The 19,885-nt window shown below is 35.6% G+C and overlaps 1 protein-coding gene across 1 annotated transcript; it reads left to right on the forward strand.

Moving 5' to 3' along the window:
• Positions 1–1,462: 1,462 nt before the first annotated feature.
• LOC109805903 (la protein 1) lies at positions 1,463–6,066 on the forward strand. The gene is made up of 10 exons (XM_020368188.3): positions 1,463–1,611; positions 1,693–1,771; positions 2,138–2,287; positions 2,863–3,005; positions 3,375–3,523; positions 3,943–4,044; positions 4,133–4,475; positions 4,657–4,804; positions 5,178–5,256; positions 5,682–6,066. Exons 1-10 carry the CDS (start codon positions 1,561–1,563, stop codon positions 5,770–5,772), a joined length of 1,335 nt encoding a protein of 444 aa, XP_020223777.1. The 5' UTR covers positions 1,463–1,560; the 3' UTR covers positions 5,773–6,066.
• Positions 6,067–19,885: the final 13,819 nt, after the last annotated feature.

Consider the following 19,885-nt stretch of genomic DNA (forward strand, 5'->3'; position numbering starts at 1 on the left):
ATTTTACATCTGGAACGACCCATTCTAGGTACAAAATTTACACACCAGGAGTGCAACCAGAACGGGCCGTTCTGGTTCCAGGTGTTTCAAGAAATTTGACATCCATCTATGTGGCATCTACGTGGCATCCACCTGGCATCCACATGGCCAACAGTTAACTCCGTTTAAATAATTTGGACGAAAGTACCAAATTGCAATAATTTAAATTATTGCAAAAAAATATTATAAGAGACCAAATAAGAATTTTAAGAAAAAAAAAAGACACTCAGTGTCTTTGTGAAAAAAATGAAAAATATCGTAGGCAGTTATTTTTAAATGGATGAATACTTTTTTTTTTCTTCAGTAAAACAATGGTTGAGCATTTTTTTTATACATGTCTTTTTCTATTTCATCTTTAACATATATATTAGTAAATTAAAAATTAAAATATAAAATAGAATATAATTGACTTTTTTAAAAATGAACATTAAAAAAAGTGTATCTCTTTTATATATTGTTATAAATTATAAATATGGATATGATAAAAAAAAGAAAGAGGTACTCTTGCATCGACATGTTTATTTAATATATTTAAAAAATAATAATAACAAAATTTACTAACAAGATAAAAATGATAGTTTTATTTAGTGGGATAAAATAATTATTATAAAAGAAGATAATATGTATCAACTAAAAAAAATATCTTAATAGAATGATAAACAAGAATAAAAATAAAATATTTGAAATAAATTAAAGAATATGAATGAGTCTTATTTAAAGAGAAAAAAGTGGTATATCTTTTATATATGATATAGATATAAATATTATATATACATATTAAATTATATTTTTATTATTTAACTTATTTGTGGGATTTATTTTTAATTCTTTATATTTTATATTCCATTTTTATTTTTTATCTTTTAAATCTCAATCATTTTAATCCTTTTCTAACAATGTTATTTTTTTTCTTCAATTTTATGACAAATTTTTCAAAAATACATGATTGATTCAATACCTAAAATTTATATAATTAAATTTAATTATATAAAAATTATTGAATTCAGTTGATTTTTAAAATAAAAATAGTTATAAATATCATCAAAATAACTCTAAAAACATCTTATTTATTTAAAAATATTTATTATCATATTTAAACATTATCATCCGCATCTATTTGTTTGTAAACCTTTAAAATCTCATTAACCATCATAATGTTTTAATAGATAAAATTAGTATCATGTAAATATTCAAGAAGTCAAATAAACAATTTTCCAATTAGATGATAATATTCTATTTCAATAAATAACAATAATTTAAATATTATCAAGTTAATTACATAACTAATAAATTTTAACTGATTAATTAATTAATTAAGTATTTATTTATTTATTTATCATATAAAAGTGCTGTTTTGAAAACTAATGAAGATATCATCACGCTCCAAAATTTGAACGTAAATTTGTGTATAAATATATAAATGATAGAGAAAGAAACGAAATACATTACCAAATATCTCAAAAACCCTATACTCTTTCCCTCTCTCTCTCTGAAATCGCCTCTTTGATCTTCCTTTGAACAATGGCGACCGCGTTACTCGACGAGGAAACTGTGAAGAAAGTCGTACGACAGGTTCGTACCAGTCGTTTTCGCGTTTTGCTCTTCTATACGACAGTGTTTAGTCAACCTCGTTTGCGTTTTGTTCCCTAACAGGTGGAGTTCTACTTCAGTGATAGCAACCTTCCCCGAGACAATTTTCTCAAGAAAACCGTCACCGAAAGCGAAGATGGAAGTATGCTTCGTTTTTATTCCGCGTTTGGTTCATCCTTAAATTGTTTCCAGTTTATAGCGTTTCGCTAAAGTGATTAAAGAATTGAACTCTGTAGTCCGTACATTTTGTTTTTTTTTTCTTTCACAAAAAATAGCCAGGAATTTTAATTTTGATTGATGAATATGCCTAAATTACTCTTGGCGTTGTGATCAATTTTTTTTTCTTCTTCGATGGTAATATGCCAAACAGGGGAAATTGACATTGTGGGTTTTCTTATTATTGTTTTGGTTTAATTAAAACCTGTTTATTCCAACCAAACATGTAGCTGTGTGTTTTTGTTTGCATTTTGCAATGTTGTTGGTTTTGACTGTTACTGCAACTGCCCAGTGGTTAGTTTGGCTTTGATTTGCTCTTTCAATCGAATGAGAAAGCATCTTAATCTGGGGGATGATAAATCAGCCGAGGTGACTGAAGAAACTGTAAAAGCTGTTGCTCAAGCTTTGAGAAATTCGGCTTCGCTCAGAGTCTCAGAAGATGGTTAGTTTCTTGTGTTAAGCACTTGTGTTTTGTTTTGTGAGAAATGCAGTTTGAAACAATGGGTTATGTATTTGTGTATTCATAGTTAAAGAATCTAGATTACTGCAAATTCCGAATGTTAGTTGTATAAATTCTTTCGGTTATCTGCGTAGTTTAGATTTGGAGATAGTGATTTATTTTTGCCCTGGCATGTAGCAATATGCAAAGCTATATTCAGTATATTATTATGAAGTATGAGCCACTTACTTTGCAATTTGCTATTGAAATATAACTTGTGGTAATTGCTTGTAATGGTTATGACATTTTTTTTATCGTTTTGAAACATTTTAGGGTTTATTTAGGTGAGTGGAAGAGGAAGCAGATCGTCATAAATTAAGTCTTCTTTTTTTTTCTTGAAGGGTTGAGACTACAATGAAAATGATATCTGTTTAACCACATATTGGTCAATGGAAGATCAGTTGAATTTATGAAAATGTTTTGTTTTTAATTTTGGATGCAAGTTTTATGCTGAATGATCACATGTTACTTATAAATTATAAATTATTTATCTCATACTGTCTATTTGAATTTATCAGGGAGCAAAGTTGGCAGGGCTACTGAACTTCTGAAGCCAGAAGAGGTAATTGAGCAGGTAGAGATAAGAACAATTGCTGCATCACCATTTGAATACAATGTGAAGCTTGAAGATGTGGAGACATTCTTTGGTCAATATACCAAGGTAATAATAGCATTGGTTCTAATGTGCCTTTGTTTATGGTATAACATTTTAGCTAGAGAGCATTATGGTACCTCTCCCTTATGTTGGTTTTGATGCACAGTATTTGACAACTGGATAGAAAACTGTATAAAAATTCATTAAATCTCGATATGCAAGTAGAGCACAATCACCATGCTTCTTATAAACATATTGTCTTCAGCTTTTAAAGATAAACTCTAGCATTTGATTCCACTGGTTAATCTTTACATGCTTTAGATTATATCTTCTTTTAAGGATAATTTATTTATTTATTTACAAAGTAGGAGGTACTCTTGGTAATTATTTTATTTTATGTAACAAAAATGATAAATTCTTGTTTTTTTGTTTTAGGTTAACAGTATTCGGTTGCCTCGCCATGTTGGGGACAAAAGGTTCTTTTGTGGCACCGCCCTTATTGAGTTCTCATCTGATGAAGAAATGGAAAAATTTCTGAAGCAAAGTCTGGTCTATGCGGGGGCTGAGCTAGAATTAAAGCCAAAGTAAGGAGTCTTATAGTGATTCAATAGAGTCACTGACCATTGATCAATTAAAATAAAAAAAAATGTTAATGTTTTCTGTATATTAGAATAATTTCTTACGTTAGGGAAAGAAAGGGAGTATAATCCAATACTTTCTGTCAAATTTCTATGTAAAAAACTTATATTGCAATAAGATTTGCAATTATTTTGATATTTGTAATTTGTAATTTGTAATGAGAAAAGGAGAACAAAAATGTAAATTGATGGTAGTTGCTTTAAAGCCAGTGGTGCTCTTGGTATCACTATATTTAAAATTTGAATTTGAATTTACTACATTTAGCTTGCAATGTTTGATATTGTTCTAATATGAGAATTTTTGAATGAGAGACTGTCTACATATTCACATTGTCTAATACTATTTATGTTTAAATCCAATTTAGAAAGGAGTTTGATGCACAGAGAGAAAAAGAATTAGAAGCGCATGAAAAATTTCGTCTACCTGTGGATTCAGATCAGCAGAATAACACTAATGCAGAAGCAAAGTAAGATACTGACAATTCTTCTATTCCCCATCCCTACCACAGAACAAAAAAAAAAGTTGTCAACTGATTGTGTTTGTGTTTATCACAGCTACCCAAAAGGCGTACTTATAGCCTTCAAACTAAAGAGTATTGCTGATGAAGTTCCTTCGGAGCAAAATAACACTGATCAACAAGCCAATGACAGTGATGTCTCCAAAACAGATCAACAAAATCCATCTGAAATTGCTGCCAAGGAAAGTGATCAAAAGATATCAGAAAATATTGACAATGATAAAGAAAACAAAGGGGTGAGTGAAGGAAAGCAGACTGAAGGTGAAGAAAAGAGCAAAGAAACTGATGGAAAAAAATCTGCTGCTGCTGACAAAGACAACAAGGATGTTGTGTCACGTGAGGATTTGAAGGTTGTCTTTGAGAAGTTTGGTACTGTGAAGGTAATTGGGTGTTCTCCCTTTCTCTAGCTGGTGTCTATATTTTGTTATGATTATGCCTTTTGTTTTCATTTTTTTCCAATGTTTTACAGCTATCTATGACTAGTTATAAGTGTCACCTTTTTCTTTTCCTTTTTGGAGTTTTTTGCACCTTCAAAATGATACTTTTTGTTTGCCTGCTCAGTACATTGATTTCAGTATTGGAGACGAGTCTGGATACATTCGGTTTGAAGAACCTGAAGCTGCTCAGAAAGCTCGTGCTGCTGCTGTTCTTTCTGAAAAGGAGGGCTTAGTTGTGAAGAATTATATTGCTACACTAGATCCAGTGACTGGTTTGTTTCACATCTAATTTATTTTTTAAAAACAGTTATTCATGCTTTTGTTTCCTGTTTATCATTTGGTAAATATCTTGATCAACAAAATTACTCTCTCTAAATAGTTATATTTTCCTGTCATTATCACTATTTAATTATTTACGAGTCATATGAGCTGGTTGTTTCTAAAAAACTTATTGTCAATATTTTGTTTCTTTCTTTGTTCCGTTTGTTTTCTCTTCCCATGTGTGTTTAGGAAATATGAAAGGAGATGAGGGTAGATGATTAGGACATTTATATTGTTGCAGAGATTAGTACTAAATTGACATATACTGACAGTCTAATTTATATTGGTTAACCTGATAGCTTTTCTTGTGTGTGGTGATTTCAGGTGAGGCTGAGAGAGAATACTGGAGCCTGCTTCGTGGTAATCAAGGAAAGCTCCGAGGATGTACAAATAACCGAGGAAGGTAAATCTTTCAACCGTTTATATGAATTTGACTTGAACAAGTCTTGGTTCCTCTCTTATTTTTGGCGTAAATATAATTGTGGTTCGAGAAAATATGTTGCTTTTTAGTTATACTAAATTATTCAATTTTTTCCTCTGAAAACTGTAAATACTATGTTCTTTAGTCCCTAACAAGCAACATATTACATCAATTTTGTTAAGAGAAAATAGACTATGTACTAACAGTGCGATATCATGCATGGTGACCTTGTTAACTTTTATTATAAATAACTAATCAATCATACCAACATGGAATTGTAATTGGTTGCTAGTGTAAATTAGTGCATAGTCATTAAACTCTTTTGTTTAACGTAAGCATTAAATTTGTAGAGATTGAAATGTTAGTAACACATTGTCTACTCATTCTCTTGTTTCATTTCTTTGCAGGGGAGGGAAGCATGGTAGAGGGGGCAGAAACACCAGGTCCAGAGAGAATGACTCTGCAGCAGGTCGCCCAAATAAAGTTAGGAAGTCATAACTATATTAGTGGTTTATAGATAACTTTAGAGATAAGCTTTTTGTGTAGCTGAGAGGTATATTTGGTAAATCTTACCGTAAATTTTGATATGTTTATAGCTGCATCAAGAGTCTCGTGATGCAGTTCTCAGCTACTTAGAACTCGTGGTTAGTTGTAACACTAAATTATTACTATTTTGCAGTTTGCCGTATTATAATTTAGTTCATACATTTATATTTGAATCTTCTTTGGGGAATCTGTGTTGAACTGCTGTATGTATAATCATTATTTTTCCTTTTTGTATTTTTGCATGAATCTCGATTGCTGAGGTTGATAATTTTATTTGAATTAGTTCATTTTGTAATTAAAGCAACATAAAATCAATTTAATTGGGAAAGAATCAATGGAAAAAGTGTCAATTCATTTGGTAGTTAAAAGGTTTTTTATCATTTAGTTAATTGATATCAAGACACGTTATTACTTGGTATTTTGAGGGTTTTTTTTTTCAAGATTTAAATAATTCAAAATTTTATTAATCTAAATTGTTTGGTAGATATTAATTTAACAATTTTAATCATATAAAATGCCATTTTTTATTTTAGAGGCTTGGTTTTTTCGAAATACGATCTTAGAATCGAGTTTTATGATTAAAAGAAGTTAGCATTCTTTTTTTTTGGGATTTATCAATAATTAAAATAACAAAATTTGCATGCACTTTGTTTTAAGGGTTTATAGATCTAAATTTGAAAATAATAAAGGGAGTAAAATTATAGGAAGTATAATTTTAATGTATTTTATAAAATTGTATAAATTTTCATATTAAATTAATTGTGTTATATTAGGAGTTTTTTTTTTTTATAAAAAGTTATAGGGATTTATAATTCTAAAGTTCTTGAAGGTTTAATTGACGAATTTTTTTTGTAAAATTATAAAAATATTATATATATATATATAGACTAAAATCTTAATTTGGTCCCTTATAATATTTTGAAGTTTCAATTTAGTTCCATTTTAATTATACCCGTGATTCTCAATCACGCCTGTGATTACGTGATTCTCACAGTGTGAATTACATAAAAAAAATCTGCTAAGAGCCGTGAGAATCACGCCCGTGATTCTCAATTACGCCTGTAATTCTTAATCACATGGACACTCCTAAACGACGTTTGAGAAATTTATACGGAAGACAAACATTGCTAACATTTTTAATAGGTGGGATTAAACTGAATCCAAAAATTAAAGTGAGATTAAATTTCAACTTTAAAATATTATAAAGGACCAAATTAAGGTTTTAGCCATATATATATATATATATATATATATATATATATATATATATATATATATATATATATATATATATATATATATATATGTATGTGCGTGTGTGTATGTATGTGTGTGAGGTGTTCAATAATCCATGTTCTATATCAAATTTCAATGATCAAACCGTTGAATTTAAAATTTTTAATGCACAAATCAAAAATTTAAAAATTATTTAATATTTCGTTTCATTAATTCAAATTGACAGATAGTCATAAAATCATTTTACACATTGATTTGAATTAATGAAACAAAGTATCAAATGATTTTTGATTTTTTTTTAAATTTGCAGATTTGATCTATGCATTAAGAACTTTAAATTTAACGGTTGGATCACTAAAATTTGTTGTGAAACTTGGGTTATTGAACGGAATAAATTTAGTAAGTCTAGATAAACTTACTTTTGGAATAAACGAATCTCTTTCTTTCTCTCTCTCTCTCTCTCTCTCTCTTTCTCTTTCTCTCTCTCTCTATATATATATATATATAAAGATAAATAAAGAACTGAATTAAAGTAACAATGCTGGAATAGTAGTAAAAAAAAATAATTATAAAAGAAGTAATAAAGAAAACCTCAATTTGTTTAAAATATTTCAAGAACCAAAAAAAATTAATATGGAAATAATATTGAAAAAATGACTTGAAAAGATTACATACTATACTAATGATGTAATGTAACACCCTATTTTCTTTTTAAAACAAATAAGTTATAAATTAGAATTATTGGAATAAAAAAATTATACTTTTATTAATAAAATAAAAGAGGAGAACGCACCAGAAATATTTGGACTAGACTCTTAATCTAATTGGAGGCTAATTCAAATAAGATAAGTCAGATAAGGTTAGATTAATTTGCATGTGTTTTTGAAATCCTAAGAACTCACGAGAGGAGAATTATTAGAGATAAAGGCAGAGAGACGTTATCTATTTGAGGGGAATTTCTTGAGTATGAATTTGATTGAAATTACATTGTTTAATACTACATTTCTTATTTGTTGAATTTATTAAATTGATATTGAGATCATGCATTATGAGAATTAGAATTGTTATGTATGAATTTTGAGATACAGGATTGTATGCATAATTTGGGGGTTTAGTGTAACTCGCTTTAATTAAGAAAAATTATTAGAGTATGATGCTTAATTTTATGAATTGATGTAATAAAGTAAAGAAGAAGGTGAGAATCGTGTGTGAATCAATAAAGTTTAGTGCCATGTAATTTCATGGCTTTGAATTGGTAAGCACAATTGTGCTTTAAAGGAACTACGCTCGTGCAAATGTACGTAGCAAGCACCTTGATCGTGCTTAAGAAAGCATGCTCGTGCGTAGATAAATTTCAGGAAACCATTTCCATGCTTAAAGAAGCACGCCCATGCATATTTAAATTTGAGAGACGATGATTGTGCTAAAAAAAAAGGAACCATGCCCATGCACAACTGAATTTGAGGGAACCACAACCATGCATGCTGAATTTTAGTGAAGCACAACTATGCTTATTTTATGCAAGGCTGTTCATCATTTTAAAATCCGAATTATCTTTTTATGTCTTCATAAGAATTGTATCCTTATATGTTAGCTTTGCAATGACACTAGAATCACTCAAAAAGGAGGTCTAGAATTGAAGTTATGATCAAATTAGTGAGTGAAGGCCAAATTGTTAGAATTAGGCTAAAATACTACAGTTTTGTAATTTTTAAAAATTGTAGAAGATAAAATCCATGTGAATTAATTGTAAAGGTCTAGAATTTGAAATCTAATTTTTGCTTTTAAAGCTAGCCTTCACTTGTTTTCCCTTTTGACAAGCATCACATAGTTTGTCCTTGCTAAACTTGAGTTTATGTAATCCAATCACTAACTCCTTTCTACTAAGTTTGTTTAAGTGATCCATGTTTATATGTGCAGCTCTTCTATGCCAAAGCCAAAATTGTCTTCTTTGGTTATTAAACACTTGGTGTTAGAAATTGTAATTGAGTGTTCTAAATCTAGCATGTAGATGTTGTCAATTCTTTTTCCAATGAATCTAATTTCTTTTGTCAATTTATCACAGATTAAACAACAAGTGTTATCAAATTCAATTTTAAATCCTTTGTCACTAAGTTGGCTTATACTAAGCAAGTTATGTTTCAGCCCTTCAACAAGCAATACATTTTCAATCAATGTTGAGGAGGAAGGGTTACCAATATTTCCATGACCAAGAATCTTTCCTTTGTTTTTGTCACCATAAGTAAAAAATCCTTCATTCTTTAATTTCAGACTTGAGAATTTTGAAGGATCTCCAATCACATGCCTTGAGCAGCCACTATCAAGATACCATAATAAGCTTCTGGCTCTCAAGCATTCCTACAACAAAATCAGAAAATTGATTTAGGTACCCATGTGAAGGGTCCTTGATGGTTAGTTCTCAACCTTTAACTCTTTTTTATCCAAATCATTTCTCTATTTGGAACACCATATTTCCTAGAATAGCAATTCCTTATTGTATGACCTTTCTTACAACAATAAAAACAAGTAGTTTGTTTAATGAAATTGCCTTTGTATTTTCTAAAAGATTGGTTCCTCCTAAAAACTCTTTCCTTTGATTTTAATGGCATGTTCATGCTTTGATTAAAACCAAGTCCGCTTCTATCAAAAGCATGTCATTGCTTTCCCAAAATGATATTCAAATTTGCATTTTCATTTGTGAACTTTGCAAGGGTGTTTTTCAAATCAGCATTTTCTTTTTCCAAAATCTTGCAATTTTCACAATCAACTTTTGAAGAAGAGGAGGTTTCACAATGAGCTTCATTGAAGTTCAAAATTGTTTGAAGATTCTCATGTTCATTTTTCAAATTTTCAAGCTCTTGTTCAGCTATAATTAAAGCATTTTCATACCATGACAGCTTGTTTTCAAGCTTTAAATTTAAAGCATCTAATTTCACAACCTCTTTGTGAATTTGAATGAAAGCTTCTTGAAGTTGATCATAATCTAGATTAGATTCAAGATCAGAATCACTTACTATTGTGTCTTGATCAGCTCCAGCTATCAAACATAAGTTGTTTTCCTCAAATTCATATTCATCACTTGTTGTGCTTGAGACATTGTCTTCCCAAGCAATGTAGGCTCTTTTTCCTTTGTAATTTTTCTTCCCTTTCTTTTCCTCTTGTTGCTTCTTTAGAAGGTTGGGGCATCCAGCTTTTATGTGGCCTGGTTTTCCACACTCAAAACAATTGTAAGAGGATGTGCTTCCTTCCTCTTTCTTATTGGCCTTCTTGTTGAACTTGTAGGAGGAACTCCTCTTCTTTCTTAAGAATTTTCTAAACTTCTTCACTAGCAAGTTGAAGTTCTTTGAATCGAAATCTTCGGAGCTTGAGTCTTCACATACTTCTTTGCCTTTGACTGATTTCAAGGCTCTTAGAGACACTCCTTTACCTTTTTTGTCTTGCTGTTCATTTTCCTAAAAAATGTGCAGCTTTTGCTCATGCTCTCTTAGTTTTCCAAAGAGAGTTGCAAGGGTCAATGAAGTTAAGTCCTTTGGTTCTTCTATTGCAGTAACCTTTTCTTGCCAAGATCTATCCAAGCATTGTAGCACTTTCAAATTTAGTTCTTCTTCTTCAAATTTCCTACCAAGATCAACAAGGTGATTTATCAAGTGTGTAAACCTTTTTTGAAAATCAAAAACATATTCACCATGATTCATTCTCAACAACTCATATTCTCTTATAAGAGTATGCTTTCTAGATCTTTTTACATCACTTGTTCCTTCATGAGTAACTTGTAAAGTGTCCCACATTTCTTTAGCATATTTGCATTGAGAAATTCTAAAAAACTCATCAATAGACAATGCAGATGTAATAATGTTCTTTGCTCTATAGTCATATTAAGCTCTCTTTCTCTCATTATCACTCCACTCACTCCAATGTTTTTCTCTCTTTCCATCATCATCTTTGGTCATAGGGATATAGGGTCCATTTTCAATTGCATCCCTGTCGCCACCAGCCCAAACGGGCCTCGGCGGTCGCGAAGACGGTCAAGCTCGCTTTTTATTTTAGTTTTGAAAATGTATTGGATTATTAGAACGACTTGTTCTCAAACTGAGACCTTGTCGATCTTATCCAATTTATTTATTAAATGTCTCACCAATTCATATTAATCCCAAGCGGGACCCTTCATGGATTAGTGGTTTTCGTAGTAAAAGGGTTCGTGGAGTCGCCACCAATGTTTTACTCAAAACATTGGAAAAAGGGATAAGGCAATTGATTTTATAAATCAACTTTGGCCATTACAACCAGAGTTGGGTAAGGGAGTCGGTTACGCGTGGGGAAGGTGTTAGCACCCCACAGCGCCCCTTTCGGGTTCCCTATGACAGATTATTTCTAAAATAACAGTGTAAAATTACTAAATTACCCCTATTTATTATAAGCGATTATAAATTAACTATCTACATGATGACAGTTTAAATATGCACACAGAAAGCAGTAAAAGGAAGGATTTAAGAAGAAACCTCTTGAAGCGTGCTTTTATATATTGAGTAAAACTGGGAAGCTTTTTGGCGTTCCCTCGCTCTACAAGCTCGCTCGCTCCCTCCTATAAAATTTTGACTATGGAAATCCGGAGGATTTCCCTTCGACTAGGTTCGAATCTCCAAGCTAAGTGCTCGGAATTCCAGAACTTCGTCGGATCGACTCCCAGAGAGATTTCTAGGGCAGAACACTGCTCAAAAACCCCAGAATACTCAAGGAGGGAGTCAAAACTGAGTGTCAAAGTGTCAAATGACGTCCAATTGACGTCATATTTATAGGGAATAGGCGCAATACGGGCTACAAAATCAATACGGCCGTATTGAAATTTTTGAACTTCAATACGGTCGTATTGAAGTTCAATACGGCCGTATTGAAATTCAGAAATTTCAATGCGCCCGTATTGAGTTCACTGCGGCTGTATTGAAGCTTCAATACGGCCGTATTGATTTCAGTACGGCCGTATTGAAGTTTCAGAAACTTCAATACGCCGTATTGAGTTCGCTGCGGCCGTGTTGAAGCTTCAACACGGCCGTATTAAGTGTAGTACGGCCGTATTGGGCTTCATTCCCTCCACTTCCTTATTTTAAGCTACTCTAAGACCTCTGAATCTACAGATAGCCATCCTATGGTCTTCTAGGAGTCCTTCTGGCTGACTTTTCCTTCGATCTTTGAGGGTCTTCGAGTTTTATTTCCGACCCGGACAATTTTAGGGGTCTACAGCTGCCCCCCCTTTACTTAGTCGGACGGCCTTTTGGTGTACCGGCTGACAAGTAAAGGAGTTGACCCAATTGTCCGGGTGATGCGCCGACCTTCTGACTTGTAGCGTCTTCCGGTGGAAAATTGTCGAGTAGCCTCTCCAGGTTTTGCTTTGCTTGCTGCCCAAGCTGGAAGCTGTGAGTACCGCCTCTCCAGGCTTAGCTTCACTCTTTGTTCGAGCCGGAAGCTAAGTACCCTTGTGACAACGGTAGCAGTGTGAGTTTCGCCTCTCCAGGCTTAGTCTCGCTCTTTGTTCGAGCCGGAAACTAAGCACCTTTGTGACGACGGTGAGCAGTGTGAATTTCGCCTCTCCAGACTTAGTCTCGCTCTTTGTTCGAGCCGGAAACTAAGCACCTTTGTGACGACGGTGAGCAGTGTGAGTTTCGCCTCTCCAGGCTTTGCTTTGCTTGCTGCCCAAGCTGGAAGCTGTGAATACCGCCTCTCCAGGCTTAGCTTCACTCTTTGTTCGAGCCGGAAGCTAAGTACCTTTGTGACGACGGTGAGCAGTGAGTACCTCCTTTCCAGAGATAGCTTCGCTCATTGCTCGAGCCGGAAGCTGCATACCTCCGTGTTTGTGACGACGGGGTAGCGTGAATATCTTCTTTCCAGGGATTTGTGATGATTTTGTCTCCACAGTCCACGATGCTGCTTCAACGGTTGTTTTTTGATTTTTGTGCCACTGAGGGCTGGATAACGCAGGGATCCGTCTAGGGGATGTGCAGTTACTCATAGGTTCTTGTGTCCCAACTTTCCATTGCGTAGTTGGTGCCCACTGGGGAATTTCTGATTCCTTAGGGGTGCAGACACAAAGATGCTCTTTCTGATGTGAGCGATGCCTTATGATTGGCTGACGTCCTTTCGACGTTGGTGGAGTATCCCGGTTTATCCTTATTCGGGTAACTCTTTTTGATTTTCGGATTTTTTGCTGCCTCCGTGTAGGCTGTTATCCGCTGGGGATTCTGGATGTTGATTTTGTCTCCACAGTCCACGATGCTGCTTCGACGATTGTTTTTGATTTTTGTGCCACTAAGGGCTGGATAACGCAGGGATCCGTCTAGGGGATGTGCAGTCATTCACAGGTTCCTGTGCCCCAACTTGCATTGCATTGTTGGTACCCTTGGGGAATTTCTGACTCCTTGGGGTATAGACACAGATGCTCTTTCCCTCTGAGTTGAGCGATGCCTTATGTTTGGCTGACGTCCTTTGACGTTGGTGGAGTATCCCGGTTTATCCTTATTCGGGTATCTCTTTTTAATTTTTGGATTTTGTTGCCTTTGTTTAGGCTGTTATCCGCCAGGGGATTTTGTCATTGGTTGTGATTGGCCTCTTCTGTTAGGCAGATCATCTTGATGTTCAATGATAGGCTGAGAGCCGGATTCCGCTTGGGGAATGATTATTGATCTTTTCGATTTTTTTTCTTTTGAAGGAGTGCCTCTTATGTAGGCGATTGGGGATTTGGGGATCTTATGTATCCCAGAGTATTTTTTAGGAAGCCTCTGCAGGCTTAGCCTCACTCAACACCTGAGTTGAAGAGCTATCTTCACTGAGGAAGTTTTAAAGTCCTTTGACTTGAATATACTGCTTGGATGGTCACACTTCCATTGGGGATTGCGTCGATTTTGCTTGATAGCTCTCGCTGGGGATTTTTCCGTGAGCTTGAGCTGAGGTTCCCTCTGGGGAGTATTATTTCTGCGAGCCTCTCCAGGCTCAATTACTCTGTACAGTTGGGGGAGTATTATTTCTGCAAGCCTCTCCAGGCTCAGTTATTCTGTACAAACTGTTTGTTGGATTTTATATATCCTTGCCTTTTTTCATTTTCGGCTTTTTTCTGTATTTTGCCTTTTCTTCTGATTTGGCTTTTTCTGTATTTTGCCTTTTTTATGTTTTTGGCTTTTGCTGTACAGAAATTAAAAGTGCTAAAGAAATTAAATTCAGTTATTATGAGAGAGTATTATTTCGGCAAGCCTCTCCAGGCTCAGTTATTTTGTAGGAGTATTATTTCGGCAAGCCTCTCCAGGCTCAATTATTCTGTGGGAGTATTGTTTCGGCAAGCCTCTCCAGGCTCAATTATTCTGTATGATGCTGTTGATTTTCTGAATCTTTGCTTTTTGCTTGCTGCTGTCATACACAAGCAATTTTCTATTTTTCTATTTTATGCGGCTGCCTCATGATAAGGTCTTTGAATGTGCAACTAATGTGTGTGTGATGCACAAATGCAATACAATTTTTTTTTATTTTTGTTCATTTATTTAGAAAAGTGAGTGGCTCTCCCTATCCTCTTCTTCTTGGAGGACTTTCTGTCATTGACGCGAGGGAGTATTTTTGTGAGCCTTTATGCAGGAGATTATGGATTTTACAGGAACCCCTCCAATTTTCTTTTATTGACCGATTATTAATGGAATTTCGTACAATTTTTATGAAAAACCAATTCAGAGGCATAATCACATGGTCAAGAAAGAAAAGAAACAAATGGATATTTTTATTGATATTCACAAGTGTTTTTACAGAAAGATATACAGAAGGAAATTTCTGAAGAATGGCTGGCCAAGGTAGGCTATACATTTTTGGCTTAAACAATTATATCTGTAATTGTCGCTCTTCCCGTTCCCCTAATCGTTTCGGGTGAGATGCCTGAGCCAGGAGTGTAGATACTGCAAGACGCTTGCTTCTAGAAGATTATCACTTGAACCGCCTTTCGGTTTTCGGTTCAAGTGATCGTTGCTTGCTTTGTTTTTATATCTTATTCTTTTGCCCCTAACTTTTGCTTAGGACGTATCCTAACGGGGTAATTTTGCCGTTATTTTGCCTAGTACCCTTGTACTGGCGGGCTTTTTATTTTGCCTTAACTTTTGCCTAGGACGCCTTTTTTGGGTTTTCATCCTAGCAGGCCTATGCAAGCAACGTCTTCAAGCATAGTACTTCTTTACCACGTCAATGTTGACTGGGTATCGAAGTTCTTCTCCGTCCATGTTTGTGAGAATCAATGCTTCTCCTGAGAAGGCTCGTTTTACCACGTATGGTCCTCCGTGATTTGGGGCACACTTTCCGATTTTGCCCTTTTTGAGTTGGTAGTAATTTCTTCATTACCAACTCTCCCTCATGGTAGACTCGAGGGTGGACTTTCTTGTCAAAAGCCTTTTTGATCTTCCTCTGATAGGCTTGACCATGGCATATGGCGTTCAGCCGTTTCTTTTTGATAGGGTTCAACTGGTCATATTGGCTTTGAACCCATTCTGCCTCGGAAAGTTTTGTTTCCATGATTACCCTTAGATAGAGTATCTCGACTTCGATGGGTAGAACTGCCTCCACCCCATAAACGAGTGAGAATGGAGTAGCTCCTGTAAATGGACGTACTGAAGTCCTATAGCCATGAGGAGCGAAGGGTAACATCTCGTGTCAGTCTTTAAATGAGACAACCATCTTTTGCACTATTTTTTGATGTTCTTATTGGTTGCCTCGACTGCCCCATTCATCTTTGGCCGATATGGGGAAGAGTTGTGGTGTTGGATCTTGAATTCTTGGCACAGTTCTTCCACCATTTTGTTGTTCAGATTAGATCCATTATCAGTGATGATTTATTTCTCCATGCTTCCACTAGATTATTCTAAAATCGTTGGGACAAGAGAGAAAAGAAGGAAAGGGTATATTTTTCAAAAGTTTGTGTTTTAGAGGGGATTATTTTTCAAAAATGGTTTTTGTAAGAATGGATGGCCAAGGTAGGCTTATGTGTTTAGGCTTGTTTGATTAAACACTTATGAAGTTAAAAAGTCGTGTTGTGATTTGACAACTTGGATAGCTTCCCTTGAACCTTTCTTTTTGAATTCGGTTCATGGTACCATCATGGATTTATTTTGTTTTTTGATTGTCCTTATTTTTGCCTAAAACACCCTTTTGTGGCGTTTTAGCGGACCTTTGTTTTTGTTTATTTTTGTAACCCTAACTTTTGCCTAGGTCACCCTTTCGTGGGATTCCTAGCGGGTCTTTTGCTCTTATTTTTGCGCAGTCCCCTTTTTGGGTTTCCTGCCGAGCTTCTTTTATTTTGAAAGATTTCTTTTTACCCATGATGGCACTTGTCGAGGCCAAGGGAAGGTGCTCCAATTTGTCACACACACCTCCACATAAAAATGATGTGGGTTTATTATTATTAAGATGATTTTAACCTCATTCATGTTTATTCAAACAGGGTTAAAGATAATGTGGTTTAGAATTTTATTATAAGCAAGAAAAGAAGCAATGAAGAATGATTTTATTATAATCATAGCGGAAACATGTGTCCTTATTTCATCACTGGTATGGGTCCTAATGTTGACCTCTTTTATCTCTCGGCCATGCCCCAAATTTATAGTCTCCAATTTCTCTTGACGAGCTTCTTGATCTAGCAATCTTTGCAGATCCGGAGAAATGGTTTCCTCATCACTGTCTAACTCAAACCTTTCACCTTCGGATCCCGGTCAGAGCGAACAATTACAGACATAATTATTTCATTGGTTCTGTTTAGGTTTAGAATTATTAATGTTAATGAGGAAAGAGAGAAAAGAACAAAAAAGAGAATAATGTGAAAAATGCCTCTTTATTGATATGTATTAAAACTGTACAAAAACCCTTATTTACATGAAAAGGTTCTCATGATCTCGGGTACTGATCATGAGTCCCTAAAAGAGAAATATGAAGGGGCCCTATCGTGGCTTGTTCTTCTCTCTACTCCTGCTTTGGCAGAGGATTCTTGCTCACGTCGGGCGCTGTCGAATCGAAGGTGACCCACCCGGCATCAATAAGGTTTTGGACCTTGTATTTGAGAGCTAGGCATCTCTCTGTTGAATGCCCTGGTGCCCCCGAATGATATAAACATTTGTCTTGTGGCTTGTACCAATCGGGGTAAGGTGGGTCGATCTTCCTTGGTGGAACATGAGCTAGAAGTTTGGCTTCTACTAGCTTCGGCAGGAGATCGCTATAAGTGGTCGGAAGTTTATCAAACTTCTTCACAGGGATGAATTGCGATCTTCCCGACTTCGAAGTGGAAGAAGATGAAGAAATGGTTATGGCGTTGACTCCTTCCTCCTTCTTCTTCCCAAAGGTCTTCTTAGCTTCGAATGATTGGGAGGGCTTTGCTAGCTTCCCACTTTTAAGTCCTTGTTCCACCCTTTCCCCAATGGTGATGATGTCTGAGAAGAGTGTTGTCGTGTTCCCTATCATTTTGTCATAATAGGGACCGGTCAACGAATTTATGAACAAGGACACCATCTCCTTATCCGACAGCGGGGGCTCTATCTGTGCCGCCAACTCCCTCCATCGTTGGGCGTACGCCTTGAAAGATTCATCATTATTCTTGCTCAAGGCTTGAAGATCAGACCTATCGGGTGTTAGGTCGATGTTGTATTTATAGCGCTTGAGAAAGGCGTCGGCCAACTGCCTCCATGTGTGTACTAGATTTCCATCTAGCTGCATATACCAGTTGAGTGCAGTTTCAGCCAAGCTCTCTTGAAAGCAGTGGATCAAGAGCTTTTCATTTGTGGCATATGCAGCCATCTTGCGACAGTACATGGTGAGATGACTTTTGGGGCAAGTCGATCCCACGTACTTTGGGAAATCCGGCACTTTAAATTTGGGAGGGAATTGAATATCCCTCACTAAGCACATGTCGGCGGCATCTTTGATGTCAAAATCATGCCCCTCCATAGCCCTTAGCCGATCCTCTAGGGCGTGGAATTGTTCTTTTGAAACTTCGGGCTCTTTAATCATGATTCCAGCCCCAATAGGTATGGCATGTGGAGGATCTTCTTCATGCTCTTCCTCCTCTCCCTCATGATGGGACCCATGGTCACTGTGATGAGATCCATGAATGTTATGGTGACGCATGAGTTCCAACATTTGCGCCATCTGCTCTTTGAGCTGTGAAAGCTCGGTCGTGAGCTTCTTGTTTTGTTCCTCTAGCGCTTCCATTTTCTTGATTTTCTTTGCGCGTGTGAGGACAGAGAGATGACCAGCCACTTTTTAAAATGAATGTTTATTCTAATTAGCTTATTTATGATATGAGTACACTCTTGATGTGAGCTTGATAATCTTTCATCTTTGAGGCGCTGCCTTTTTAAGATGAAAGTTTATCACCCTCCCTAGGCTATTATCTCTCCACAACGGAGAATCTCAATAGTCACGGGTCTCTTTCACTCACATCGAGAGGGTATTAGTGAACCTATAAATGATGATGAGGATGCATGAGGTATTATTGATAATGATGCCTATGCTCCTTACTTTTATTATATTTTCACACATTGGTTTTTCCTCTCATGTCATGAAATTTTCATGCATGGGGATTATTCTTTAGACCTTATCACGAGGTTATTTATTAATGCACAAACAATTGCACATAAGCATTTACACAAACAATTCACTCATCCACGAACAGTCACGAGCGAATCACGAGGTAGGGGTATCCTGCAGAAAAGTGCATATTCAAGGTGGATCTAACTGTTCTCACCGGTCTGAGGCCCCCAAGGTGCCCCCATTATAGGGACCCAATTCCTCTCATCGTAGGTCGATGGAAAGCTCCAACGCACCGTCGGACTCAAGTTCATGGTTATCACCTTGAGTGATGTTTTCCGACAACGGTCTACGGGCACCTATAGACCCATTCGACAACCGGCCGTACTAACATCCACTCCCTATGGTTAATCACTCATGCCCCCGGGTATAGAGGGAACTGTTGTGTGCAAAGGTTTGTGTGCAGTTTTTATTTCAAACAATTGCGTAAATTTAAAAATACAACAGTTATTAAAGCCAAATAGATAAACATGTTATCATACAAGTGAGGGGTAATGAAGTAATTTTAACTATTATTTGTTAAAAACAATCTGTCACTAAATGGGACTGACTCTCGAGGCTTCCCCAGTGGAGTCGCCATCTGTCGCCACCGGCCCAAACGGGCCTCGGCGGTCGCGAAGACGGTCGAGCTCGCTTTTATTTTAGTTTTGAAAATGTATTGGATTATTAGAACGACTTGTTCTCAAACTGAGACCTTGTCGATCTTATCCAATTTATTTATTAAATGTCTCACCAATCCATGTTAATCCCAAGCGGGACCCTCCATGGATTAGTGGTTTTCGTAGTAAAAGGGTTCGTGGAGTCGCCACCAATGTTTTACTCAAAACATTGGAAAAAGGGATAAGGCAATTGATTTTATAAATCAACTTTGGCCATTACAACCAGAGTTGGGTAAGGGAGTCGGTTACGCGTGGGGAAGGTGTTAGCACCCCACAGCGCCCCTTTCGGGTTCCCTATGACAGATTATTTCTAAAATAACAGTGTAAAATTACTAAATTACCCCTATTTATTATAAGCGATTATAAATTAACTATCTACATGATGACAGTTTAAATATGCACACAGAAAGCAGTAAAAGGAAGGATTTAAGAAGAAACCTCTTGAAGCGTGCTTTTATATATTGAGTAAAACTGGGAAGCTTTTTGGCGTTCCCTCGCTCTACAAGCTCGCTCGCTCCCTCCTATAAAATTTTGACTATGGAAATCCGGAGGATTTCCCTTCGACTAGGTTCGAATCT

The sequence above is a fragment of the Cajanus cajan genome, chromosome 9 (assembly GCF_000230855.2).
Source record: "Cajanus cajan strain Asha chromosome 9, NIPB_CcT2T_4, whole genome shotgun sequence".
NCBI classification, from domain to species: domain Eukaryota; kingdom Viridiplantae; phylum Streptophyta; class Magnoliopsida; order Fabales; family Fabaceae; genus Cajanus; species Cajanus cajan.